General features: G+C 40.4%; 1 protein-coding gene across 10 annotated transcripts in view; it reads right to left on the reverse strand.

Annotated features, from left to right (window-relative positions):
* MPHOSPH9 (M-phase phosphoprotein 9) overlaps nucleotides 1-27649 on the reverse strand; it is a 61938-nt gene that overhangs the window by 13336 nt on the left and 20953 nt on the right. For 9 of the 10 annotated variants that reach the window (XR_004384868.1, XM_032876422.1, XM_032876429.1 and 6 more), the window contains 8 exons: nucleotides 26516-26641; nucleotides 25897-26354; nucleotides 25411-25566; nucleotides 21041-21128; nucleotides 18816-19031; nucleotides 5952-5999; nucleotides 4982-5046; nucleotides 3461-3562 (listed from right to left, as the gene is read on the reverse strand). Coding sequence is in view for 9 of the 10 variants with exons in the window: in XM_032876422.1 (XP_032732313.1) it covers nucleotides 3461-3562; nucleotides 4982-5046; nucleotides 5952-5999; nucleotides 18816-19031; nucleotides 21041-21128; nucleotides 25411-25566; nucleotides 25897-26354; nucleotides 26516-26641 (1259 nt within the window). In the remaining variant the exon portion in view is untranslated. The remainder of the gene's footprint in view (nucleotides 1-3460; nucleotides 3563-4981; nucleotides 5047-5951; nucleotides 6000-18815; nucleotides 19032-21040; nucleotides 21129-25410; nucleotides 25567-25896; nucleotides 26355-26515; nucleotides 26642-27649) is intronic. The other variant, XM_032876423.1, reaches the window with a different exon arrangement.

Genomic DNA, 27649 nt, shown 5'->3' on the forward strand with positions numbered 1-27649 from the left:
ACACCTCATATTTTTACTACTTCTGTATGAACCTGTAAGATACGTTGTAAATGCCAAATCAATATAAATAGGACCCTACTTCTTCTGCGACTGGTTTTTTGTTGTTCCAAATTATGTTCTCAGGATTAAATCAATGTTAGAGGAGTGTCTGGGAGGCGTAGTCAGTCAGTTAAGCATCCAACTCTCGGTTGCAGCTCAGGTTGTGATCTCAAGGTTGTGAGATCAAGCCCCGCACTGGGCTCCACACTCAGCGTGGAGTCAGCCTGAGATTCTCCCTCCCTCTGCCCCTCCTACTCGGGCTCTCTCCCCCTCTCTCTCCAATAAGTAAATAAATCTTTAAAAAAAAAAAAAAAAGATTAAACCATGTTAGCAATCAACTTAAGTGGCTGGCAAATTTTTTCCTACAAAGACTCAGAGAATAAATAGGTTTTTGTTTTGTTTCATTTTAATAAATAGGTTTTATGGGCCAGATGGTCTCTGTTCCAAGTACTCAGATTTGCCACTGTCGTGCAAAGCAGCCAGACAATAGGTAAATGACTGAGCTTTATTTATGGACACTGAAATTTGAATTTCATATCATTTTCACATGTATGAAATACTATTCTTTGGATTTCTTCCCAAACATTTAACAACATAAAAACTGCTCTTTGCTCATGAGCCCTACAAGCATGGGCAGCAGACTGGACTTGGGCTAGGGCTGTGCTTGCCAATCCCTGACCTAATGTACACACCATCACACTGCAGAGCCCCGTGCGTAAGTATATCACAGTATATGAATGTTCCAGCTGTCAGACATACAGGCTGCTTTCACTCACTCAGCACAACATGCCCAGCAGATGTTCACATCTGTCCCTCCACACAAACCACTCTCCAGGCCATCAAGGCCTGGCTGGCGCACCTAAGGGTCACTAGTCCCCTCACTTGCTCTCTCAGCAGCGACCACACCGCTGGCCACTTCAGAGTTCCCCCTAACTCCCTAGCAGTCCTCAGGTTCTCGGGCCAACTCCTCTGGCCCCAGCATCGAAACATCGGGCTTCTCCTACACCAAACTCCCACCACACGCCCATCACCTATCCTAGGATCAAGCACTACAGAATGAGAAATTCTAAAATTTGTAACTCCAGCCTAAGGCTTTATTTCTATAGAGTTCCAAATGCAAATTTATAATCACCTGCTGGATTCCCACTTGGAATTCATATGAATCTCAAACTAAAATATTTGAAATAGAAATTCTGATCCTGACCCCATGGTCCGCTCTTCCCATTTCTTCCCTAGTTCAGTACGTGGCACCCTGAGTTGCTCCAGACAGAAACCAAGGTGTTATCAGACACCTCCCTTTCTTATTGTCACCTCATTCTTTAAAAAAAAAAAAAAATTTATTTATTTATTTGACAGAGAGAGACAGCGAGTAAGGGAACACAGCAAGGGGAGTGGGAGAGGGAGAAGCAGGCTCCCCACTGAGCAGGAAGCCTAATGCGGGGCTCCATCCCAGGACATTAGGGTCATGACCTGAGCCGAAAGCAGATGCTTAGCAACGGAGCCACCCAGGCGCCCCTTGCCATCTCATGTTCTGTGGATTTTACCTCCAGTATGTCTCTCAGACTCTTGTCTTCTGTCCATTTCTATGGCCACCACCCAGTGAATACCATCTTTCCTCATACCACAATCGCCTAAATAGTATGTCTGTTTCTACTTTTCCTCTCCATCTTCTCCTCATGGCAGGTGTGTTAAAACACAGAAACTGGAGGGCACCTGGGTGGGTCAATCGTTAGGCAGCGGCCTGTGGCTCAGGTCATGATTCCGGGGTCCTGGGATCAAGCCCCGCATCGGGCTCCCTACTCCACAGGAAGCCTCCTTCTCCCTCTCCCTCTCCCACTCCCCCTGCTTGTGTTCCCTCTCTCACTATGCGTCTGTCAAATAAATAAAATCTTTATTAAAAAACAAACAAAAACAAACAAACAAACAAAAACAAAGAAATCAGGGGCGCTTGGATGGCTCAGTCAGTTAAGCGTCTGACTCTATTTTCGTTCAGGTCATGAGACTGTGTCCCGCAATGGGCTCCACACTGAGCATGGATCCTGCTTAAGATTCTCTCTCTCTCTCTCTCCCTCTGTCCCTTCCACCCCCTTCCTGGGCATGCTTGCCCTCTCAATAAAGAAAGAGAGAAAGAGAGAAGGAGAGAAAAGAAAAGAAAAGAGAAGATAAGAAAAGAAAAGAAAATGGAAAAGAAAAGAAAGAAAAGGGGAAAAAATCAGATGACCTAATTTTACCACATAAAACCTTTCAAAGTCTTCCCCACAGACTTAGAGTAAAATCCAAACTCTTGACCAGGGCTTAGAAAGCGACATGTGACAGTCTGATTTCATCTGGACCTCCTTCACCCCTGCTAGCAATATTCAGGCCACACAAGTTTCATCCAGGTTCTTTAAACATGTTAAGCTCTTTCCTACCTCAAGACTAGCAAAGCTCATTTCTCTGAATGAACATGCCCCTCCCCCATGCCTCCCACACCAATGACTCAGCACAGGCCTCATCACCCTGCTTACAAAGTCACCTCCACAGAAAGACCTCCCTTGACCCCAATTCTCATTCCATTCTTGTTCTCTCTCAAATGTTCGATTTCAATAACTTATAAAATATTTTCTTTAAATAATTCACTATGTTCTAACTTAAGGTCAATGAACAAAGATCTAGAGAAAGTTTCTCATTTGACAATGACTTAGAAAGGTTAAAATTTACAATTTAACAATCTTTCTCATACACATCACTATCACGACCTTATGATCTACTCATTTAGTATTCTTTACAAAATGATAATAAAAACCAATCTCATATAAAAAAACTACTCTATAAATGTATCATGAAGATAATGCTCTGAGATTATAGCAAAGCTAATTTTGAATAACTAAAAAAACTAAATAGAAAAATCCATAGAACCTAAGGAAGATCTATTTTCATAGGTCTGCCCATTAACATAGGAATAAAATTTCTGGAATTTTAGGGTTAAAAGACCTTTTGAGATGTTCTAGCTCAATGTCCTTGTTTTCAGAGATAATGAAGTCGAGCTCCAAAAAAACCTAAGAGATTTGCTTAAGGTCACACAGCTGGGAAGAGTCAACAAAACATTCCAGGTCTCTTTATACCTAATCTGATTCTATTTCCTCCTTTTGGCACATGCCTCCACATGAGAGGTTTTATGATATCTAATAATTAGATGGTTTTACTTTTTTGTTTTTTAAGCAAGCTATGCGTCCAATGTGGAGCTCCAACTCACCACCCCGAGTCGTATGCTCTACTCACTGAGCCAGCCAGGTGCCCCGAAATTAGATGTTTTTACACATCTAAGTTCTATAATGACATTGAACTCTGACTTCCTTATGACTTAGACAGATGAGCTTCTCAGTTCAATAAAAGGGTGTACCTATTTCTGGCTTTACAGAGATTAAGCAAAATAACTTACTTGGCACGTGAGGCTCTCATGGGAGTTTTCGAATTATGGCGAAGACTTAACATATTTTCATGCTCTACTTGCTTGACCTGAGCTTCAAGTTTTGAAATTGTTCTAATTCAAAAGTAATAAGATAAATTAAGTACACATTTAAAATATAGCTCAACTACAAATTACTTATTTAACAGACACTTCTAGAAAAATGGTGACAGAAGAACTGCTGGTCTTAAAGCCTGTTTTCATAGTAAAATGCCACCAATAAGCTTAAAAAAGCTGAGCAAAACTGGAACATACACTGAAAGGCAAACACATTAAACTATACAAGGAAACACAAATGGACTTTATACAGACAAGTTTAAAAGATTTATAAATCTGATTACAGATCAAAACTCATGGTATAAATTAAATTAAAAAATAAAATAAATTCAAGTACTCAAAGTGCAACTCTAACGTGTTTAATTCTAAACATATATATCCACGCATATAAAATATAGATGGTAATGTTTTCACAAAAAAGGAAGCAGGTTTAACATCCAATAAAAGAGCCAGTAAGAACTTCCTAGTTTTTAAAAGATACAAAGGCTAAACAATCCCCCAAATTCTCTGTCTACAAGCAATTCACCTCATCTGTGCCATGTTCAGAATAAAAGCCTATTTTCAAGTTCACCAACAGAAAACAGGACTCGGGCCAATTAATTGTTTTGAGGTTATCTTGGCATTCTTTCTGTTCTTTTAAATTTTGCATGTCTTTGTCTCATCTTGTAAGCTCAAAATCTTGCCTACCCTGATGCAAGGAAGGTTTGAGAAAGAACAGCTCTAACGGGCTGACGCTTTATGGCAATCTGAGATAAGGAAGCTATTGGCATAACTGAATGCATCACAGAAAAGACCTGGGCGGATGAGAGGGCCAGACAGCATTCACATTCTCCCAGATGGGAAGTCCTGCGGAGAGCAGTACAATCTCCAGTTAAGGGCCACATCTCCAAATACAAAGACGTGCTCCAAAGCCAATTAGAAATATCTAATCATTTGCATAGGGACGATTTATGACTCTGTTTCTATCTAACTAGGCAAATCAGATCATGAATATAGTCCCCACACCAGGTTTTTAAGAAAGTAGATGTTCATAAAGTTGGGGTGAATGTTGTTCTCTTTTGGGAGCACAAATAAAATTTAGTGAACTAGACTGCTTGTTAAAATTCTTTTTTGTCTTTTTTTTTTTTTTTTTTTTTTGACAGATTTCCAATGGTTTAGTATCATTTAGATTTTGCTATGCTGACAAAGCACATGATGGTTCAGGAAACGTACACTCCTCAAGCCCAACCACCAATATACTCTAACAGTTTAAAAATCTCCTTTGGCTAAAATCAAATGTATTTCCAGGTCAGGGGAAGATTAGGATAAAACCTGATCTCAAAATGCCTAAAAACCCTCAAGAAAAACTTTCTTTCATTGCTTTCAGTACAGACACATAGTCAGATGTTAAAAGAACAGAGGCAATAATTATCTTATTAGTGAGACAATACATTTTACCTTTTCAAATCAGAAATCTGAGTGTGTGCATCCAGCAATTTGTTCTCAGTTGTATTTAATGTATCCTATGAAGATAAAGGAAAAATTCAGTAACTGAAATAGGGTAGATTGTTTTTATTTTAAAATACATAATACAAAACCAATCTAAGGCTACGCCAGAGAGCTACAAAAAAAATCATGCGGATACTCAGCAAAAAGGGAGCATCAACCACGAGCCAGTACATGTAATTCAAGGGAGAAACCGAGAGAACAAAACACTGGCTTACACCAAGAGCTGTGTGTATAGCCCGTGTAGTAACAGGTACAGCCTATCATGCTCTGCTTGATTACAAGCAATCCAGGGTTAAAATGGACATGTTTTAGCCACAACTTGCCTAAAAACCTCAGTAAACGACAAACCAGAGAGCTGTGCTGGTGAGATTTCAGATGTCCTGACTGGCTCCTGAGCCCCCAGAATGCCTCCCTGTCTTCCTCTAACCTTGAATGGCTGCTACCCTGTAGTCCATGCGGCAGAAATGCTTGGGGCCCCACTTACAGCATCGCTGTGGGGTTTCACTGAATTCAAATATCTCATTCCCAAACAAAGCTTTCATTAAGAAAGCAAACATCATTGATAAATTCAAACAACCCCATAAAAAGTGAATACTTTAAAAAACTTAATATTTAAATATTATGAAATAATTATTTACATCTATATCATACCTTACACTCTTCTAAAAATTCCATCTCATCTCAAACACAACAGCCATTCAATATTTGTTAACACATCCAAAAATGATTGACTTAAGTGGGCAAATATTTGAGAATAAGGACACTGACAGAGAAGATGAAGTAAGTGGTCTAACTCAAGCAGCTGGAGGGGGATGGAGGGTGGGGAGAACAGAGGGAGATAAAGGGTAAGCCCTCTTCATTTCCAACCCAGGGCTTCTGCCCCTCCATGAAACTCAGAACATGAATCACCAACCATTACCTTTACTCGTTCGTGCTCTTTTCCCAGGGACTCATACTCTCCTAAGAGCTACAAGAAAAAAACAAAGAAATGTACCATAAAATTAAACATTATAATATCAACTCAGATAGTCTATAAAATAGCTCCCTGTACTCTTCAAAAATGCTAAGGTCTTGAAATAGAAAAATTAACACTCTGTTCCAGATTGAAGGCAACTAAAGAGATAAGAGGAGTGAATATAAGGTATGATTCTGGGTTGGATCCTGAACCAGGAAAAAAGTGCCATAAAATAATAATTTAGATGTCAAATGCACATTTAATTACTTTGATTTGTTCTGTGACTATGTACAGAAGATCCCTGTTCTTATGAAATACATATCAAAAGGGAGGGGTAAAGGGGGAGAACATCTACGGCTTACTCTCACATGGTTCAAGAAAAAAAATGCACATGTAAACGTACATGCGGGAGCTGATAAAGCAAATATGGCAAATTGTTAACAACTGGGATCCTAGGTAAAAGGAACAGGACATTCTTACAAGTTTTCTGTTAATCTGAATGTTTCAACATAAAAACAAAAATTATATAGTATCAGTCAAGACCCTTCAGGTAAGCAGTATTTTAAAAGATTAAAATTTGCTTTCTTCTGTGAATTGTATACTTCTTTTGGATAAATTCCATACAGTAAAGGCACAATCCCAAATCTAATATGATTAGGTAATTTCTTTGAAAATACGTATTACGTGAGACTTACTAAAGAAGACAGAGTCCAAGAATTTTCTTTTTATCCCAAGATCCAACTCAAGTGACAATGCGGCAGTTATAGAGAAATCAAGAGTTGAGGGTAACAAAGGAGAGATCTCAATAAGGCTATAATAAGGCATAGCAGGCTGTAAGCTTTAGTGCCTGTGTATGGGACGCTAACGGTTAGCAGGCCAATGTCTTCATATCCCGAGAGGCTCAGGACCTGAATGTCAGGTTCAGTAGCAGACACGGTGCAAGCACAGGCTGACGAAAGGGAGCTGGTTTAAAGTCCTTAAGCTGAGAGGCTAGAGCCTAGAACAACAGTGCACTGCCCAGCCAGGCGACAGGACACAGGAAATGTGAATGAGACACACATGGCATTCCAGAAGCCCATGTCTAACATGTGGAGGAAGCAAAGGGTAAGGAGATGATGACCAAGGAAGAGTTAAAACAAAACAAAACTTGGCTCCCCATCCCTTACTGCCAGCAGAGTCTCCTAATGGCTTCTGACTGCCTCCCCCTTAAATGTGAGTCTACAGTAGAAGAACCAACATTCTTTTAAAAAAGCAAAAATATTCAATATGAAGCGGACTTCAAAATGAAAGTTTAACTCAAAAGAAGTAATAAATCAAAACTAAAGAAAGCATTAAAAGAAAGCTATTAATCTCTTCAGTGTTCTATACATAATAAAACAAGACCAGAAACCAGTGAAAAACTAGCAACTGAAGAACAAGAAACAGCTCTTGGAGTGCCTGGGTGGCTCAGCAGGTTATGCCTCTGCCTTTGGCTCAGGTCATGATCTCAGGGTCCTAGGACGGAGCCCCACATTGGGCTCTCTGATCAGCAGGGAGCCTGCTTTCTCCTCTCTCTATGCCTGCCTCTCCGCCTACTTGTGATCTCTGTCAAATAAATAAATAAAATCTTAAAAAAAAAAAAAAAGGAAAGAAAGAAACTAAAAATGAGGGGCGTCTGGGTGGCTCAGCTGGTTGGGCGACTGCCTTTGGTCCAGGTCATGATCCCGGAGTCCCAGGATCAAATCCTGCATCGGGCTCCCAGCTCCATGTGGAGCCTGCTTCTCCCTCTGACCCTCTCCCCTCTCATGTTCTCTCTCCCTCTCTCTCTCACTCTCAAATAAAGAAATAAAATCTTTAAAAAAATAAAAATAAAAATGAGAGAGAAAATAAATGTAATACTAAGACAAGGAGATAGAGAACAAAGAGGCCATGATGGAAACTAAAGGATACATGAGTCTTAGAAAATCAACCCACGCAATACAACATTTACTGGCAAAAGTTCCAACGAAAGAGAACAGAGAAGGCAGGAAGGAAATCAAGAGAGAAATAATATTAGCAAGTCTATAGGACCGAAGGACATTCATTCCCAGATTGCAAGAATCTGTGCCTCCAACAATGAATGAAAAAAGACCTGTTTCAAGGCACACTGCTATGGAATTTAACGACACCAAGGATAAAAAAATGCTACAACTTCCAGAAGGAGCTTTGAACTCACTCATAAGGAATGAGAAGCGCATTTACAGACACAATGTGCAGTCCTTGATTGGAGTGTAAACTAAAAAGCAAAATCCAAAACATCTATAAAGGACATTATTTAGATAACTGGGTCAAGTTGAATATAGACTATATATTAGATAACTAGCATTATATCAAAATTAAATTCCCCGTGTGTGAGAACTAGGTTGAGATTATGCAGGAGAATGTCCTTATTCTCAGGAGACACCTGTTGGAGTATTTAGGAGTGAAATCTCACAGTGTCTGTAATTGACTCCCAAATTGTTCAGCATAAGGAAAAAAGCCTATAATGTTGTGAAGACATAAAGCAAATGTGATAAAATATTCACAACTGATGAACTAGACAAGGAATATACAGAGGTTTTCATCATACCATCTGTACAATTTTTCTGTAGACTTGAAGCTTTCAAAATAAGAAAGATGAGGGGAAAGGAGAAAACACAAAAGACATAGGACTGGGATGGGGAAGAGAGGAAGAGAATCAATCATCAGGTATATTCTCAAGGCAGCAAAAAACAATGGAACAGGGCGCCTGGGTGGCTCAGTGGGTTAAGCAGCTGCCTTCGGCTCAGGTCATGATCTCAGGGTCCTGGGATCGAGTCCCGCATCGGGCTCTCTGCTCAGCAGGGAGCCTGCTTCCCTTCCTCTCTCTCTGCCTGCCTCTCTGCCTACTTGTGATCTCTGTCTGTCAAATAAATAAATAAAATATTAAAAAAAAAAAAAAAACAATGGAACAAAATGCTTAAAAATCTGATGGAAAGAAAATATACCCCAGAATTCTATACTCTTAGCCAAATGACATGTGAAGGACTTAAATCTTCATCCATGATAATTACGGATAATGTTAAAAATTCAAGACATAGGGGCACCTGGCTGGCTCAGCTGGAAGAGCATGCAACCAGGCACCCCTGCTTTGTTTCGAAGTAATCTTTTCACCCAAGGTGGGACTTGAACTCATGACCCCAAGATCAAGAATCATGTGCTCCACCAACTGAGTCAGCCAGGAGCTCCAAATGCAGTTTTGTTTTGTTTTTAATGTGATAAGCCAACAGTAATATTTACATGAAATAAAATGGCAAAAAACTAACAATGAATCTTGGAACACTGCATCAAAAACTAACGATGTATTTTATGGTGAATAACACAACACAATAAAAAAATTTATTTTGATTTAAAAAAATTTTTAAAAGATGAAAAACTGGTAAAAAATAATTTTTAGAAGACAAAAAAAAAGTTAAGGAAGCATTACACCAAAAATAAAAGCTCATTATAATATGCTAGTAATTAAGATGATGTAGTTTCCATCCAGGGACAAATAAACAAACCAATGAAACAGACTAGGGAGCCTCAAAACAGACCATCCAAGAAAGAAACATAATATATAACAGAAGTGGCATTAAAAGTCAGTAGGGAAAAGATATTCTCTTAAAAAATTGTGCCATGAAGGGCGCTGCTGGCTCAATCAGTGAAGCAACTCTCAATGTTGGGGTCATGAGTTCAGGCCCCCTTTTGGGCGTGGAGATTGCTTAAAATAAATGAACTTTCTGAAAAAATGGTGCTGTAATACTCGGTTAATCATTTGAAAAAAACAGTCAAGTCCAATCCCTATCTCACACCATATATAAGAGGCAATCTGGGGTAGATTAAAGGCCTAAATATATGAAGAAAGGCTCTTATTTTAATGTAATTTTATATTTTATTTTATTTTTAAATATTTTATTTATTTATTTGACACAGAGAAAGAGAGAGCACAGCAGGGAGAGCACCAGGCAGAGGCAGAGGGAGAAGCAGGCTCCCCACGGAGCAGGCAGCCCGATGTGGGGCTCGATCCCAGGACCCTGGGATCATGACCTGAGCTAAAGGCAGTCATTTAACCAACTGAGCCACCCAGGCATCCCAAAAGGCTGTATAATTTTAGAAGGCAATATACAGGTTAGTAATTTTCAGATCCTTAAGTAGGAAAAGATTTTGTAAACAAGACATAAAAGAGTTCCAAACCAGAAATGAAAAGACTGTATTTGGACACTAAAATACAAAACTTGGGGGTGCCTGGGTGGCGCAGTCGGTTAAGCGCCTGCCTTCGGCTCAGGTCATGATCTCAAAGTCCTGGGATCGAGCCTCAGTTCTGGCTCCCTGCTCAGCAGGAAGTCTGCCTCTCCCTCTCCTTCTGCCCCTCCACTCGTGCTCTCTCTTGCTTTCTCTCAAAAATAAATAAAATCTTTAAAAAATAAAATACAGGGGCACCTGGGTGGCTCAGTGGGTTAAAGCCTCTGCCTTCGGCTCAGGTCGTGATCTCAGGGTCCTGGGATCGAGCCCTGCATCGGGCTCTCTGCTCAGCGGGGAGCCTGCTTCCCTTCCTCTTTTTCTGCCCACTGCTCTGCCTACTTGTGATCTCTGTCAAATAAATAAATAAATAAATCTTTAAAATAAATAAATAAATAAAACACAAAGCTTCTACCCCAAAGAAGGTAACATCAGGTGAAATGCGAGCCACAAGCCAAGGGAAAAGGACCGCAACACATATAAACTAACCATTTTGCATCCATCAGACCGGCAAAAATTAAGAAGTCTGACAACAGCAAGCATTGGAAATACTCTAGAAAACAAGACTTCTCATACATTACTGGTGGGAAAATGAACTAGTACAACCATTTCACAGAGCAGCTTAGCAACATGTCATCAAGAGGACAGTGTGCACATTCTAAGTCCCGGCCACCACACACAGACGCACGCAGGTTCACGGGACAGACTGTTTATCTCCACAATCGCAGCAGTAATTTCTGTTCACACAAGGTCTTCCGGAACCTTGCCACACCCCATCAAGAAGTGGTATCTATTTCTTCTTCCCCTGAACCTGGGCAGGCCTTTGAGACTATTTAACAAATAGAAAGTGACAGAAATGAGGCCGAAGGATTTCCAGGGCTGGGTCATAAAAGGCTACTGGCTGTCAGGACAATCTTTCAGGACGCTGGCCTGTGGCATTCCGTCGTCACGCTTCAGAGAAGCCCAACTAGCCCACGTAGAGGAATGCAGCCTTATTGACGGCCATCATCAACAACCGGCCACCAGCCTTTGAAAATCCAGCTGAGGTCCTGGATGTCGCAGAACAGAGACAAGCTGTCCCCGCTATGGCCCGCCCAAGTTCCCAGACTACGTCCAGTTCGGGGTCACCTGTGTTGAGACTCTGGTTCCTAACCTGAGAGGCAGTTGCACAGGTCTTTGCAAGGAGACCTGATTAGGAATGCTCGTGGCCCTGCGGCTCTTAAGGGCAAGGAAAAGAAACTGGCGAGAGGGAAACAGGTAACTGTGGAAAATTCATAGTGAGCGGAGGACAAACGAGCTAGTGCTAATGCATCTGCCTGAACAAATCTTACCAACGAGAAAAGATTAGTAAATACAGTGTGACAGCAATTGTAAAAAGCTCTACAATATGCCAAACAACACTGACTACGCACACATGCACGTGTGAGACACCGACACGGGAAGATATTCACTGTTCAGACCAGTCACACCCAGGAGCGCGGGGTGAGCAGAAATGGGTGCACGGGGGGTCGGCAGGGGGACTGCGACCGTATCTGTTGTATTTTAAATCTAAAGAGGAGTGGTGGGTCCACACGTAATACTCTTTTCAAATACCTAAAAAACTTCAAATATGTTTAAATAAAAATGATTAAAAGCTGCATGTATCAACATGGTAAATCTCAAAAACCAAGCTACAAAAAAACAGGTTGCAGGAGGGGCACCTGGCTGGCTCATTGCTTAGAGCCTGGGACTCTTTATCTTGGGGTCATGAGTTTGAGCCCCATGTTGGGTGTGGAACCTACTTAAAAGGAAAAAAAAAAAAAAAACAGGTTGCAGGAAGTATATGTGGTACAATACGATTCATATCTCGTTTAAGGACACATCAAACCTTACTATATATTGTTTACAGAATACGTATGTGGAGCAAAAGTAGAAATGCATGGGGAAAACCAACGGTATATTCAACAGAGCAGGTTTAGAAGAGAAAGGGTGAGAAGAGAGTATTTCAGTTGTATTTACAGACAGCTGGTATGTGGATGTTCTATATATTACTCTGTATTCTTTTCCCTATGCTTAAAATACTTGACATGATAAATGCAAAGGAAGACTGTGTAATCACTGGCAACATTAATATAATTTCAGCTCAAAACAACATTCCAACCATCCCGTGCTGCTTCCTGTTATTCCAACATAACTGTGGTGAACTTATAAATAATTAAAAACAATGGCATCCCACTAGCAAGGAATGTACCTAGTGCTAGATCTTCATTTCTAAATATCATTTTCCAACTAAGTGAACCAGCACTCCATGGGAAAATGACGGGTTTAGGGCTGGGACTGGGAAAGTAGAAGATGAGCCTGGACTATCTCACTGGATGAGGGTCGAAGGATGACACAAACGTGTCCAAAGGACACAGGAGTCAGCCCGCCTGACATTTACCCTACTGGCCAAAACTAGGAGAGCGCAAGCATCAGAATGGTAACTGTAACAACAACAAAAAGAACTGTAACTCACTGAACAAAATAAGAATTCATCAGTCCACGCTAATATAAATAAAAGAGAGCGGACAGCTCCTCCTTGCAGTAAAATGCAGAAGGAGTAATAGAAGAACCACCATTTGGCAACCACAACAGTAATTACTTGTTTCAGGAAAGACTCCTCAGTGGATGCTAAAGCTAGTGGGTAAAAGTTTGATGAGAAAAAGGTGATTTACAAAGTCTTTTTTTTTTTTAAGATTTTATTTTTTTATTTGACAGACAGAGATTACAAATAGGCAGAGAGGCAGGCAGAAAGAGAGGGAGAAGCAGGCTCCCCGCTGAGCAGAGAGCCCGATGTGGGACTTGATCCCAGGACCCTGAGATCATAACTTGAGCCGAAGGCAGAGGCTTTAACCCACTGAGCCACCCAGGTGCCCGATTTACAAAGTCTTAAAATATCCCTTAACAGAGCCCTCCTACAGAGTTGGTGGGAATGCAAGCTGGTGCAGTCCCTATGGAAAACAGCATGGAGGTTCCTTAAAGGGTTGAAAATAGAGCTACCCTACAACCCAGCAATTGCACTAGTGGCTATTTACACCAAAGATACAAATGTAGTGATCCGAAGGGGCACCTGCACCCCAATGTCCACAGCAGCCAAACTATGGAAAGAGCCCAGATGTCCATCAGCAGATGAATGGATAAAGATGTGGTAGACACACACACACACACACACACACACACACACACACACACACACTATGGAATATTACCCAGTCATCAAAAACTGAAATCTTGAGGCACCTGAGTGGCTCACTCATTAAAAGTCTGACTTCAGCTTAGGTCATGATCCCAGAGTCCTGGGATCGAGCCCTGCATCGGGCTCCCTGCTCTGCGGGAAGCCTGCTTCTCCCTCTCCCACTTCCCCTGCTTGTGTTCCCTCTCTCGCCATCTCTGTCTGCCAAATAAATAAAATCTTTAAAAAAAAAAAAGAAATCTTGCCATCTGCAACGATGTAGATGGAACTAGAGGGTACTATGCTAAGCAAAATAAGTCAATCACAGAAAGACAATTATCATATGATCTCACTCCTATGTGGAATTTAAGAAACAAAACAGGATCATAGGGGAAGAGAGAAAAAAATAAAACAAGACGAAACCAGAGAGGAAGACAAACCATACGAGACTCTTAATCCTAGGAAACAAACCGAGGGTTGCTGGAGAGGAGCGGGTAGGGGGATGGGATATATGAGTGATGGACATTAAGGAGGGCACATGATGTAATGAGCACTGGGTGTTATAGAAGACTAATGAATCACGGACCTCTGCCTCTGAAACCAGTAATACATTTTATGTTAATCAATTGAATTTAAATTAAAAAATAAAAATAAACAAATAACCCAATTAAAAAATGAACAAAGGGCTTGAACAGACATTTCTCCAAAAATGATATACAAATACCTCTGAAACCAATAATACATTATATGCTAATTTTGTTACTTTATTTTTATTAACATATAATGTATTATTGGTTTCAGGGGTATAGGTCTGTGATTCATCAGTCTTACACAATTAACACCGCTCACTATAGCACATGCCCTCCCCAATGTCCATCACACAGCCACCCCACCTCTCCCCACCCCTCCACTCCAGCAACCCTCAGTTTGTTTCCTGAGATTAAAAGTCTTTATGGTTTGTCTCCCTCTCTTGTTTCATCCCTTTACATTTTTTCCTCTCTTCCCCCATGATTCTCTGCCTTGTTTCTCAAATTCCACCTATCAGCGAGATCATATGATAATTGTCTTTCTCTGGTTGACTTATTTCGCTTAGCATAATACCCTCTAGTTCCAGGAAATTGCAAAGGCAAGATTTCATATTTTGATGGCTGCATAGTATTCCATTACACACACACACACACACACACACACCCCACATACTCTTTATCCATTCATCTGCTCTTTCCATTGTATAGCTATTGTGGACACTTAAATACTAATTACTTTAAATTAAAAAATGTTTAAATATATATATATATCTCCCCACCCCCTAATACTTATTAATTCTAAATGTGGAGATAGAACTTTACAGTGGAGACACCTGGCAACCACTACCTTAACCAAGAGATCACAATTAATACCACAAAACTAACATGTGCCTCCTGATAAGATATGCTAAGAAGGGCTCAGCTTGGGGCGCCTAGGTGGCTCAGTGGGTTGAGACTCTGCCTTTGGCTCAGGTCATGATCTCAGGGTCCTGGGATTGAGCTCCACATCGGGCTCTCTGCTCAGCAGGGAGCCTGCTTCCCCCCCTCTCTCTGCCTACTTGTGATCTCTCTCTCTGTCAAATAAATCAATAAAATCTCTTTAAAAATAAATAAATAAAAAAGAAGGGCTCAGCTTCCTTTTGCAGTATTCTTGCGCATTCGTTCTAATAACCTGAATCTAATTGTGCAAAACACAAACCCAAACTGAAGAATATTCTATAGCAGTGCTGTCCAACAGAACGTTCTATAACACTGGATGTTTTCTATCCTAACTCCCCAGCAGGGCAGCCACAACCACATGGAACCACCAAAAGAACGATAAAGCACATATTGTTAAATGTTAAGGCTTTGAATCAAGAGGTGCCTGCGTGGCTCAGTCAGTTAAGCATCTAGCTTCGGCTCAGGTCGTGATCACACGGTCCTGGGATACAGCCCGGCAGCAGGCTCCCTCCCCACTTAGCCAGGAGTCTGCTCGTCCCTCTTCCTCTGCTTCTCCCCCCACTCATGTTCTCTCTCAAATAAATAAAATCTTTTTTTTTTTAAAGATTTCATTTATTTTTATTGACAGAGATCACAAGTAGGCAGAGGGGCAGGCAGAGAGGGAGAAGAGGAAGCAGGCCCCCCGCTGAGCAGAGAGCCCCATGCGGAGCTCGACCCCAGGACCCCGGGACCACGACCCAAGCCGAAGGCAGAGGCTTCAACCCGCTGAGCCACCCAGGCGCCCTCAAATAAATAAAATCTTAAAAAAAAGAAAGAAAAAGAAAGAAAGAAAGAAAGAAAGAAAGAAAGAAAGAAAGAAAGAAAGAAAGAAAGAAAAGAAAAGAAAAGAAAAGAAAAGAAAAGAAAGAAGGAAGGAAGGAAGGAAGGAAAGAGAGAGAGAGAAAGAAAGAAAGAAAGAAACTAAGAAACTTAAAAACTTTGAGATGAAAGGTATATGGTGGGGCACCTGGATGGCTCAGTTGATTAAGGCTCTGCCTTTGGCTCAGGTCATGATCTCATGGCCGGGGGATCAAGTCCCATATCCGGCTCTCTGCACAGAAAGTAGTGTGTTTCTCCCTCTCCCTCTGCTGTTCCTCCCAGTTTGCGCTTTCTTTCCTTCTCTCACTCTGCTGTCTCAACTAAGTAAATAAAATCTCACACACAAAAAAGGGGGGCGGTGCCTGGCTGGCTCAGTCATTAAGCATCTGCCTTCTGCTCAGGTCATGATCCTAGGGTCTTGGGATCGAGCCCCACATCAGACTCCCTGCTCAGCAGGAAGCCTGCTTCTCCCTCTCCCACTCCCCCTGCTTGTGTTCCCTCTCTCGCTGTGTCTCTCTCTGACAAATAAAATCTTTATTTAAAAAAAAATTTTATGTGGAAAATTTTTATACAATTTTTGCAACTTTCTATAATTCTGGTATTATGTCAAAGTAAACATACAAGGGGCTCCTGGGTGGCTCAGTCAGTTAAGCATCTGACTTCTCAGGTCATGATCTCAGGGTGTTGGGATGGAGCCCGGCGTCAGGCTCCTCGCTCAGCAGGAAGTCTGCTTAGTCCCTCTGCCCCTCACACTGCTTGTACTCACTCTCTCTCAAATAAATAAAATCTAAAAAAAAAAAAAAAAAAGAAGAAGAAGTCTGAAAAATCAGACTACATCAGGTATTTACACACAAAAATTATACTATTAGTACACATGAACGAGAACAGTAATAATGAAAACCTTGTGAAATTCTAATCAAATATGACATACTGAAGAGAGTATTTATATCCACTGTCTCCTGAAACTTTATGACAGTAAGGAAACAAAAAAAAACCCATAAGGCTTGTTGATATGATATGCTGAAAATGGTACTTTACCTTTGTGGTTTTCCTCCCAATATCCTGTAACTACAGTCTAAACATGAGAAAAACAACAGACAAATCCCAAGGACATCCAACAAAATCCCCGATCAGTCCTCCTTAAAACTGTCCAGGTCATCAAAAACAAGGAAAGTGTGAGAAACTCTCAAAAACAAAGGAAATCTAAATAAACTATAGAATTTATTTAATAATTATATATCAATATTACTTCATTAATTGTTGCAAACATGCCATCCTAACATAAGACATTAACAACAGGTGGACTGTGCAGGGTATATAGGAACACTGCACCGTGTTCTCAATTTTTCTGTAAATCCAAAACTGCTCTAAAAAATAAAGTGCTTTTTTAAAAGTGTGACACAAATGTCTTCAGATAGGGAAAGCTTCGGAATTCATCTCCCATGTATTCTTTTTCTCAGGAGATATACTCTAGCAAAACAAAGAATTAAACCAAGAAAGAAGACACAGGATGCACAAGAGAGATCCATGGGGCGTCTGAGTGGTGCAGTTGGCTGAGCGCCCAACTCTTAATTTTGACTCAGGTCATGATCTCAGAGTCTTGGGATCACACCACTCATCCTCAGGCTCTGAACTCAGCGCACAGTCTGCTTGTCCTTCTCTCTGCCCCTGCCCCCACTCCCTCCCTCTCTAAATAAATAAAAATCATAAAAAAGAGATCCAATATAGGAAACAAGCAAAGACTATCCCGAGGATGATAGTGAAGTCAGGTCCTAGACATCTGTGTATCTGACCTCAAGAGCAACCAGCTCATAATGATGCAAAAGTATATGCAGATGGGAGTAAGTACTAAACACAGGATAGTAAGCAGGTTAAAAAAAAAAGGCAATTATCAATTCCAGGAAAAATATTAAGTTGGTAGAGAAAGGAAACATAATCACTGGACACTGCAGCTTAGCTCTGAAGAATATCTACACAGACAGTAAGAAATACTGAAAACTGATTTAACTGGAAATGATAACCCCTCTTGTTTCAAATCTAAGACTTCACTCAATAGAAATCACGCCATGATTTTATTTACTATTACTTACTACTAAAAGAGAAGAGAAATGCTGCCCATTAAAATATAACACCATGGTGTAAAGATGTATACCGATTTCTCAGAGTTGTTAAAATGTAAAAGAATAGCTTCTTAGAATGAATTTAATACATTAATCACATTGAAAGGAGAGAAAGAAGTGTTCGCATTGGGAGCAAATGGTGTAAAAAAACTAAACTGTGACCTTCCTTGCACAGAAGGAGGTCAATATATAATGTCTGAAATTGATGGGGAAAAAAAAGAAAAAACAATATAAATTTGTTACATAGAAACATAGGAGAAAAATGCTAGAAGAAACTGCTAAAAGAGATGACAGTCGTAAGGGCTTTCTAAAGTAGGAGACACCAAGGTAGGGGGAAGGTGGAGGGGACTGCGGTTTTTCATTTGAGATTTGATTATTTAAACCATTTACAGGTATTATCTTCATGGAAATAAATGTAAAAAAATCAAACAACAACAAAAATCACAGCAGCAATAATCTGAAGCTATCAGGAAGAAAATTCAACGCTGAAATACGTTCAGAGTTTTTCATGTAGCATGACAAAGGATATCAAGAAAAACCTGAGGAAAAAATATACAACCCCAAACCCAATGCAGTCTCAAGATTATACAAAACCAAATTTTAAATGACGTTATAGCAAAGTGAAAATATTCAATCAAACCTATTCTAATCTGGTTCAATTTACCCATCCAGCCACACAGATGTTGATTTAAGATAGCTCAAAAGTTGACCCGCTAGAGACAGAAAGGCGTGGGAGTGACACCACAGCTCTAGAAGCTGACTTCCTGCTTCAAGATAAGACCCAACTGACTCGTTAGGAGGGTATATATTTGCAGCTACAGCAAAGTTACATAAAACAAAAATAAATGTGGAAAAAGTCATAATTGTCTTTAAGAGTCTAACATCTAAGATTACTTTCGCCTCCTCTGTCATTAGGTTCCCGTTACTTGTCACTTACATCTTGAAACATTTTGTTTTCTTGTTTTAGTCTCGCTTCTTTATCATCTGAGAGTTTGTAAGCATTCTCAAATGCTTCTTCTAAATCCTGCAGACGAGATTTTAGCCGAACGATGGTATTGTCTTTTTCTTTATTACTTGTTCGCATTTCCTCAATCCGTTCCTGCAAAATTTTGGAAGCATTGCTGGCTGCATTGAAACGTTCTCTAAAATCACTCTACAAAATAACAACAAAAATAACAAAATTTTTTAATAAAAAAAATAGATGTTTCAATAGCACTTAACAAATTGTGGGCATTAAACTATAAAAAAATAAAATAAAATAAAACCTAGGGACGCCTGGGTGGCTCAGTCGGTTAAGCCGCTGCCTTCGGCTCAGGTCGTGATCCCAGGGTTCTGGGATAGAGCCCCACATAGGGCTCCTTGCTCGGCGGGGAGCCTGCTTCTCCCTCTCTCTACCTGCTGTTCTGCCTACTTGTGCTGACTCTCTCTGTCAAATAAATAAATAAAATCTATAAAAATAACAACAAATCAATCAATCAATATATATATATTTTTAAACCAGCTTCAGAGATTATCATCAAGTACAGACACAAAACCACTGTCTGAGACACTATGGTGCTGGGCTCATCTATAGGTTACTTTAATGAAAAAAATGACCATGGCTATCAGGAGAATGATTCTGAAACCACACCTAGAATCTGTTGCCCCACATTAATATTTAGAGAATAATAAAGCTTTTATTACCCTATTCTCTCACTTACTAGGAAAATATAAGAGAAAATTCAAAATACATCTGATATGTTAGTATTTATTCAATATTTTAAACATTCACTAGGTGCCAGGCAATAGAGTGCCAGAAATATAAGATTAGCAAGAAAGACAAGTCCCCGACCTCAAGAAGCTTTCAGTTTAGGAGACAAAGACAACTAAAAACACATCAAAGGAAGGCAAAGAAACAGTGCACAGAACATAACTGGCATCTTCCATCGAAACGTTACTTATAAGGTTACATGTAGAAGAATAAAACTTGGTAATGCATGAAAAAAATTTTTTTAAGTTTATGCATTCCAGTTATACACCCAAGAAAATTAAAAAACTAAGTCCAGGGGTGCCTGGCTGGTTCAGTTGTTAAGTGTCTGCATTCAGCTCAGGTCATGATCCCAGGATCCTGGGATTGAGCCCCGAATCGGGCCCCCTGCTTGATGGGAAGCCTGCTTCTCCCCTTCTCACTCCCCCGGCTTGTGTTCCCTCTTTCGCTGTCTCTCTGTCAAATAAATAAATAAAATATTTAAAAATTTAAAAATAGAAAATAAAAAAATAAAAACTAAGTCTACATAAACTCTTGTATACAAATATTCATAGCACTATCATTCATAATCCCAAAACATGAAAACCAAAACACCTATCACCTGATGAATAGATAAATACGGTCTATCCCTACAATAGAATGTTCCTTAACCACAAAAAATAGCGAAATACTGATTCATGCTACAACATGGATAAACCTTGAAAATATCACACCAAGTGAAAGAAGCTGGACACAAAAGGTTATATATATGATTCCATTCACATGAATGTCCAGAAGAGGCAAATCCTAAGAACAGAAAGTAGAGTAGTGATTGCTAGGGGTTGGGGAGAAGGAGTTTTGGAGTTAGGAGGGAAAGGCTGATGGTTAAGGGGTTCAGGGTTTCCTTAAGTGAGAAAATATTCTAAAACTAAGTGTGGTGGATGGTTGCGCAAGTTTGCAAATATACTAAAAACCACAGCATTATACATTTCCAAAGAGTTTTATGATATATAAATTAATATTCCAATAAAAAAAATTTTTAAATGTCAAAGTAGGGGCGACTGGATGACTCAGATGGTTCAGCTTCTGCCTTGGCTCAGGTCATGATCTCCAAGCCCTGGGATCGAGCCCTGTGTCAAGCTCCCAGCTCAGGGGGGATCCTGCTTCTTCCTCACCCTCTGCCTGCTGCTGCTCCCCCTGCTTGTGCTCTGTCTCTCTCAAATGAATAAATAAAATCTTTTAAAAAAATAAAGTGTAAAAGTTTATCCTATCATATGACACCAACAGCATTCAAAATATAAACAATAAGACATCCTAACAACAACAAAGAAAGCACATAGCCAATGTTTTCATAAAACTATTTGTCTCTAACGTTCAGTTAACAAAAAGGTTTAAGTTTTTAACATTAAGCCACTGAACAACAAAAGAGTACTTACAACTTCTATTTCCAGTAAGTTATTCTTATTTTCGAGTGTTCTCACACGACTGGTAGCTTCATTCAGAGCATTATCTAAATGGCCACATCTAAAAACCATAAATTGAAACAAAAAAATTAGAAGATAAAATCCTTTCCCTTCAAAGTATTCTATGAATCTCATTTTCTAATATGTCACATAAATTCTCCAATGATAGTGAACATTAAGGATGCCATTTTAATAAATACATCCCAATAAATTTGATGATATTATTTTCCAAAGAAAGTAACAACAGAAAAGACCCCTAATACAGTTAAGTGAAAAAAACAAAATATGAACAGACATTTGTACACCCATGTTCACAACAGCAAAACACACGCAAGTCAGAAGATGGAAGCAACCCAAGTGTCCAGAGGATGAATGGATAAACAAAGTGTGGTCTATCCATCCAATGGAGTAGTATTCAGTCCTAAAAAGGATGAAAATCTAGGGGCGCCAGGGTGGCTCAGTTGGTTAAGCATCAGACTTTTAATTTCGGCTCAGGTCATGATCTCAAGTTGGTGAGATCAAGCCTCTCATCGGGCTCTATCCTGGGCGCAGAGGCAGCTTGAGATTCTCTCTCTCCCTCTTTAAAAAAAAAAAACAAAAAAAGAAATTCTAACACCTTCTATAACATGGATGAACCCTGAGGGCATTATGCTAAGTGAAATAGGCCAGACACAAAAGGACAAGTACGATTCCACTTACACGAGGTCCCCAAGCTCATATGAGGCGTCAAATTCATAGACAAAAAATAGGATGCTGGGGCGCCTGGGTGGCTCAGTGGGTTAAAGCCTCTGCCTTTGGCTCAGGTCAGGTCTCAGGGTCCTGGGATCAAGCCCTGCATCAGGCTCTCTGCTCAGCGGGAAGCCTGCTTCCCCCTCTCTCTCTGCCTGCCTATCTGCCTACTTATGATCTCTCTCTGTCAAATAAATAAAATCTTAAAAAAAAAAAATAGTAGGATGCTGGGTGCCAAAGGCTGAGGGGCAGGGAATGGAGGAGTGTTGCTTAATGGGGACAGGGTCAGGTTTGCAAGATGAAAAAGTTATTGCGCCGCCTGGGTGACACAGTCAGGCGTCTGCCTTTGGCTCAGGTCATGATCCCAGGGACCTGGAATCAAGCCCGTCATGCTCCCTGCTCAGGGGCAAGCCTGCTTCTCCCTCTCCCTCTGCCTGCCACTTCCCCTACTTGTGCCCGTTCTCTCTCTGTCAAATAAGTAAATAAAATTCTTTTAAAAAATTATATTTAAAAATACAGGATAAAGAATGCATAAAATTGGGAGCACCTGGGTGGCTCAGTGAGTTAAAGCCTCTGCCTTCAGCTCAGGTCATGATCTCAGGGTCTTGGGATCGAGCCCCATATCGGACTCTCTGCTCTGCAGGGAGCCTGCTCACTTGTCTCTCTCTCTCTCTCTCTCTCTCTCTCTGCCTGCCTCTCTGCCTACTTGTGATCTCTGTCAAATAAATAAATAAAATCTTTTAAAAAAAATGCATAAAATTGCTTGATCTTTGTTATGAAAAAAACCTATAGGGGCTCCTAGGCGGCTCAGTTGATAAGCGTCTGCCTTCAGCTCGGGTCATGATCCCAGGATCCTAGGATCGAGCCGTACACTGGGCTCCCTGCTCAGTGGGAAGCCTGCTTCTCCCTCTCCCACTCCCCCTGCTTATGTTCCCTTTCTCGCTGCATCTTTCTCTCCATGTCAAATAAATAAAATCTTTAAAAAAAAAAAAACTATATATAGATCTGTGCATTACGATTTCTAGGATATAAAACCTAAGTTTGGAATGTAACCATAGAGGTTGGGTAGGGAGAACTCTCATGTTACATCCCTCTGTACTTTTCCAAATTAGCCCGGATCTATTATTCTTATAAAGACCTTCCTAAAGTAAATCATCACAGAACCTCAAAATCACAAAATACACAGAAGAATTCCATTATCATTTTGACTCAGTGTTAATGAATTGTGAATAAAAACTATTATCTATTTGACACTGATTATAAGCCAAATCTATGTTAAGCACTTTACGTTCGTCCTCAAAATCCTATGAGTTAGGACTGCTATCATTACCATTTTACAGATGAGAAAACAGAAGCTGCATTCCTCCTGGGTTGTAGGCAATCACTGGGATTTGAAACCGGGCAGTGTGGCTCTGGGGTTCACACTCCTAACCACTGTGTATTAATGCTGTGCAGAAATCAAATACTGATAAAACTGTTCTTGAAAGAGGGCGCCTGGGTGGCTCAGTTGTTAAGCATCTGCCTTCCAATCAGGTCATCATCTCTGGGTCCTGGGATCAAGCCCCACACTGGGCACCCGGCTCTGGGGGGAAGCCTGCTTCTCCCTCTCCCACTCCCCCTGCTTGTGTTCCCTCTCTCGCTTTCTGTCAAATAAATAAATAAAATCTTAAAACTAAAACAAAAAATTGTACTTGAAGGAAAGAGCACAAAAGAGTCAAGTGGAAGTATGTTAACTCTATTTTTCTATTTTAAGCACCACACTGACTGTGGTAGAAAACTGGGTGACAGAACAAACGGAGACCAGACTGGCCCACCATGTGTCAGGGGCCCCATTCGCAGTGCCGGAAGGGGTTCTCCCCCTTGAAGTTTTAAGTTTGAAAAAACCTGCTGTGGGGGCACCTGGGTGGCTCAGTGGGTTAAAGCCTCTGCCTACGGCTCAGGTCATGGTCTCAGGGTCCTGGGATCGAGCCCCGCATCGGGCTCTCTGCTCAGCCGGGAGCCTGCTTCCTCCTCTGTATCTCTGCCTGCCTCTCTGCCTACCTGTGATCTCTGTCAAATAAATAAATAAAATCTTAAAAAAAAAAAAAGTTAAAAACAAAAGAAAAGAAAAAAGAAAAAACCTGCTATGTATGCTGACAACTTAAAATTAGGTTTTGTCTCCGGTGAATCCTTTCTCCCATCCCAGGTGACAGGGACTACTGCTGTGCCCCTGCATGCTCTCCGTCCCCTCCCTACCGCGCCCCCCCACCGCCGCCATCATAGTTCTACCACAGCCACTTCTTCAAACCCCAACTTCTCGGCCGTCCCACCTACACCGCCTCACTGCTCTAAGGCTCTAGCAGCTTCTGGGTAAAAATAGTGCTTTACTCAGCAATCCTTCACTAGGTGCCTTCTCTAGCAGCCTCTCTGTAATGCCTCCGTTTTCCACAGGAAGTACCTACAGTCCTCTTTGTACTCCTCTTTGTCTTCTTGAAAACAACAAAAAAACAAGAACCAACTTCCCCTAGCCTGCCATCTACCCTTGTCCTTTTATCCTAGAAAACCTAAACCTGGCTTGTTTCATTCTGGCTTTTGTCAAACTACTGCTCTTGACCACTGCACCCCCAATTCCGGCCTCACCCCCACTCCCAGAAGCGGAATGGAAGCTGCTGTGCCTCTTAGGAATAAGACAGCAGGTTAACTACCACAGCAGCCACAGGCTAGTATCAAGGCTAGTTTTCCTAGAATTCTGCAAGTGAAACTATTAACTGCACCAATGATTTCAGTTCCTTCTTATCTTTTTTCAAGGGGCTTTGTCTTTTTTCTGCCTTAAGGATCCATTCTTTGCTGCTACATCAACGTCAGTTTTCAATCTGTTTAAGTTCCATTTAAATGTAAAATATGTGGCAAATATGCTGTTACTAATACCAGATAGAGCTTCAAATTTTGTTCAAGATTCTCTCTCTAAAACAGGTATCCAGCCGTCCTTAACATAACTGTCCTGGGTTGCCATGTTGGTTTCTTTTTTGAGCAGGATAATGGCTTCCACAGGTGCATGAGTGTCTGGATTAAGTTATGTGAAATCCGGGTTTATGAAAAGATTGAGGGGGAGCCTGGGTCGCTCAGTGGGTTAAGCCTCTGCCTGTGGCTCGGGTCATGATCTCAGGGTGCTGGGATTGAGCCCCGCATCGGGCTCTCTGCTTAGCGGGGAGCCTGCTTCCCCATCTCTCTCTGCCTCCCTTTCTGCCTACTTGTGATCTCTGTCAAATAAGTAAATAAAATCTTTAAAAAAAAAAAAAAAGACTGAGAACTGCTCGAGGACATTAGTCAGAGATTTCTTAGATTTCATAGTACTAATCCCCCACAAATGAAATTCCTTTAAGTACACAAATCTGCTCAAATATTTCAGTATTTTGTCCATATGAAACAAATGCCCTCATGTTAGCTCTCACTCTGCTTTATGAGGTTGGTTCAAACCTATAAAAACAATTACTTAGGCAAATATATCTCCGTTACAATTTTCAAATCTAAAACATGTTTTCAAAGTCTTTCATCACAATATAGTATACTTCAGAAAAAATAATATATTCCAAGTTGGAGAAACACTAACTTTATAGTTGAATTATAAATTTTACCTGTCTACAAGAATTTGATTGGTTTTCTTCCAATCTTCAACTGCAGAAATTTCCTTTGCCTCCAGTTTCTGTTTCAAACTATTTATTTCTGATTCATAATAAGCTCGAAGATCCGCTATGTGTCGAGCATGCTTTTCCTTGAGGTTCTGCCTAATTCTGTGGTTGAGGGGAAAAAAAAAATTTAGGAGAGCATTTCCTCACTCTCTATCCCATAAGAGAAACCAAGAACACAATCTCTTGTAATCAAAAGTACAGCCTTTTTCCTCTGCACACCCACAGAAAACATAACAGATTAATACACACGTTGACAACTAATTAAGCAAAAAAAAAAAAAGACATGGATCAATTTTTAAATGTTCTCCCTTAAAAATGCTGTATCTCTAAGATTTTATATGTTAGGGACGGTCAATAAAAACTGTTACCATCATTCAAGCAGATGTCATACAAAATCGGCTAACGTTACAAGCCATGCACTGAAATACATACTTGGAGAGTATCACAGGATCTTCCAGGGAAGCCAAGGAAATGCATTCTGGGACACTGCTGACTGTCCCTGGAAGCTGGGACTGACTGACTGAGGCTGAGGTTCCCATGACAGTGTTTTCTTCATCTACAGTGTTGACCGAGATGTCATTACTATTAACAGTATAAACTGAAGGAAACGTGGAACTGGTCCTACTTTCATTCTGGAATCCATGATTTTTCCAAGAGTCCACTGGTGAAGTTTTTGTATTTGAGGGATATTTTGGGAATCCAGATAACTGAGAAGCGATATTACTTGCTTGTGAAAATGAGTCTATGTCAGAGTGACTAGACATAGTAGGTTCTAGAACAGAGTCTGGTGAAAAGGATATTCTGTCATCAAGGGCATTCAAAAAGGCCTGTGGTTGAATCCCTGAAATCTGATTTGGCTTCATGTGTAACGTCGGATCTAGAGTTAGTACCTAGAAATAAGACAGACAACAGTAAGGTTTTGCCCTCAGTACTCAGTGTTTGTTTTTAAGTGAGTAGGCTTTAGATCTCCTAGGGAAAATAAAGCTTAAGATAAAAGTTAGGAGTCATGAAGCAGCTTTCATTTTCAGTCAGCAGAGTGTTGACAATTTACCTCTGGTGGATGATTTGGGTTGGAAGGAGAAGTGAGATTCCTCTCAGGTAACTGCTTGTTTTCCCTTTGTTTTTTATGATAAATATCCTTCAGTGATGGTAGCTTCATCTCATTACTAGTATTAGACTTAAAGATATGAAACAAAATTATTTGAATGGTATTATCAATGATGAAAAAAGTTTACTGGTATCAAGATCAGCACCACAAAAAGATTCTTGAGAGATTTTAAATGAACTGAGCCTCTATACTATTGGACTTAGAAAACAAATTTAGAAGTCATTACCTGTTAATTATGAATCTCCCTCAGAATGAAAAAAATTAATATCCCCTAACAATAAATATTAAGGTGATAATCTGAATAAATATTAAGGTGATAATCTGAACTAAATAATAACTAAATATTATTTAGCAGCCTAAGAATACTTCTAAAGAATTAAAAACTTTGGTAGCCCCTCTGATTCAAGATAAAAAAAATCAAATTTTGAGGTAAGAAAAGACTTCATCATGAATAACCAAAGCACGATGAGAAGAGTTCTGATTAAATTAGTATCATGACTAATCTGACTCAAGGGGACAGGTATAGGGGTACCTATGTAGTTATTTTCCTACTTTTTTTAAGATTTATTTATTTTTTTAAAGACTTTATTTATTTATTTGACAGAGATCACAAGTAGGTAGAGAGGCAGGCAGGGGTTGGGGGAGCAGGCTCCCTGCTAAGCAGAGAGCCCGAAGCAGGACTCGATCCCAGGACCCTGAGATCATGACCTGAGCTGAAGGCAGAGGTTTTAACCCACTGAGCCACCCAATGCCTAAAGACTTATTTATTTTAGAGGGAGGAAGAGGATTGAGCCCATACACACAAGCAGGGGGAAGGGCAGAGGGGAAGAGAGAGACAGAGAGAATCCTCAAGCAGACACCCCACTGAGCGAAGGACCACCCCACCCATCACACAGGGGTCAATCCCAGGACCCTGAGATCACGACCTGAGTGGAAATCACGAGTTGGATGCTCAACAGACTGAGCTACCCAGGAGCCCCTCTCTATTTTTTTAAGAGTTGGCAGAACAAAAAAAAAAAAAAAAAGGGTTAAGAAACAAGTTACCCAGTGGAAATAAGACCCTTTTAAAAACTCTTA

The sequence above is a fragment of the Lontra canadensis genome, unplaced genomic scaffold (assembly GCF_010015895.1).
Source record: "Lontra canadensis isolate GAN:19392208 unplaced genomic scaffold, GSC_riverotter_1.0 scaffold58, whole genome shotgun sequence".
NCBI classification, from domain to species: domain Eukaryota; kingdom Metazoa; phylum Chordata; class Mammalia; order Carnivora; family Mustelidae; genus Lontra; species Lontra canadensis.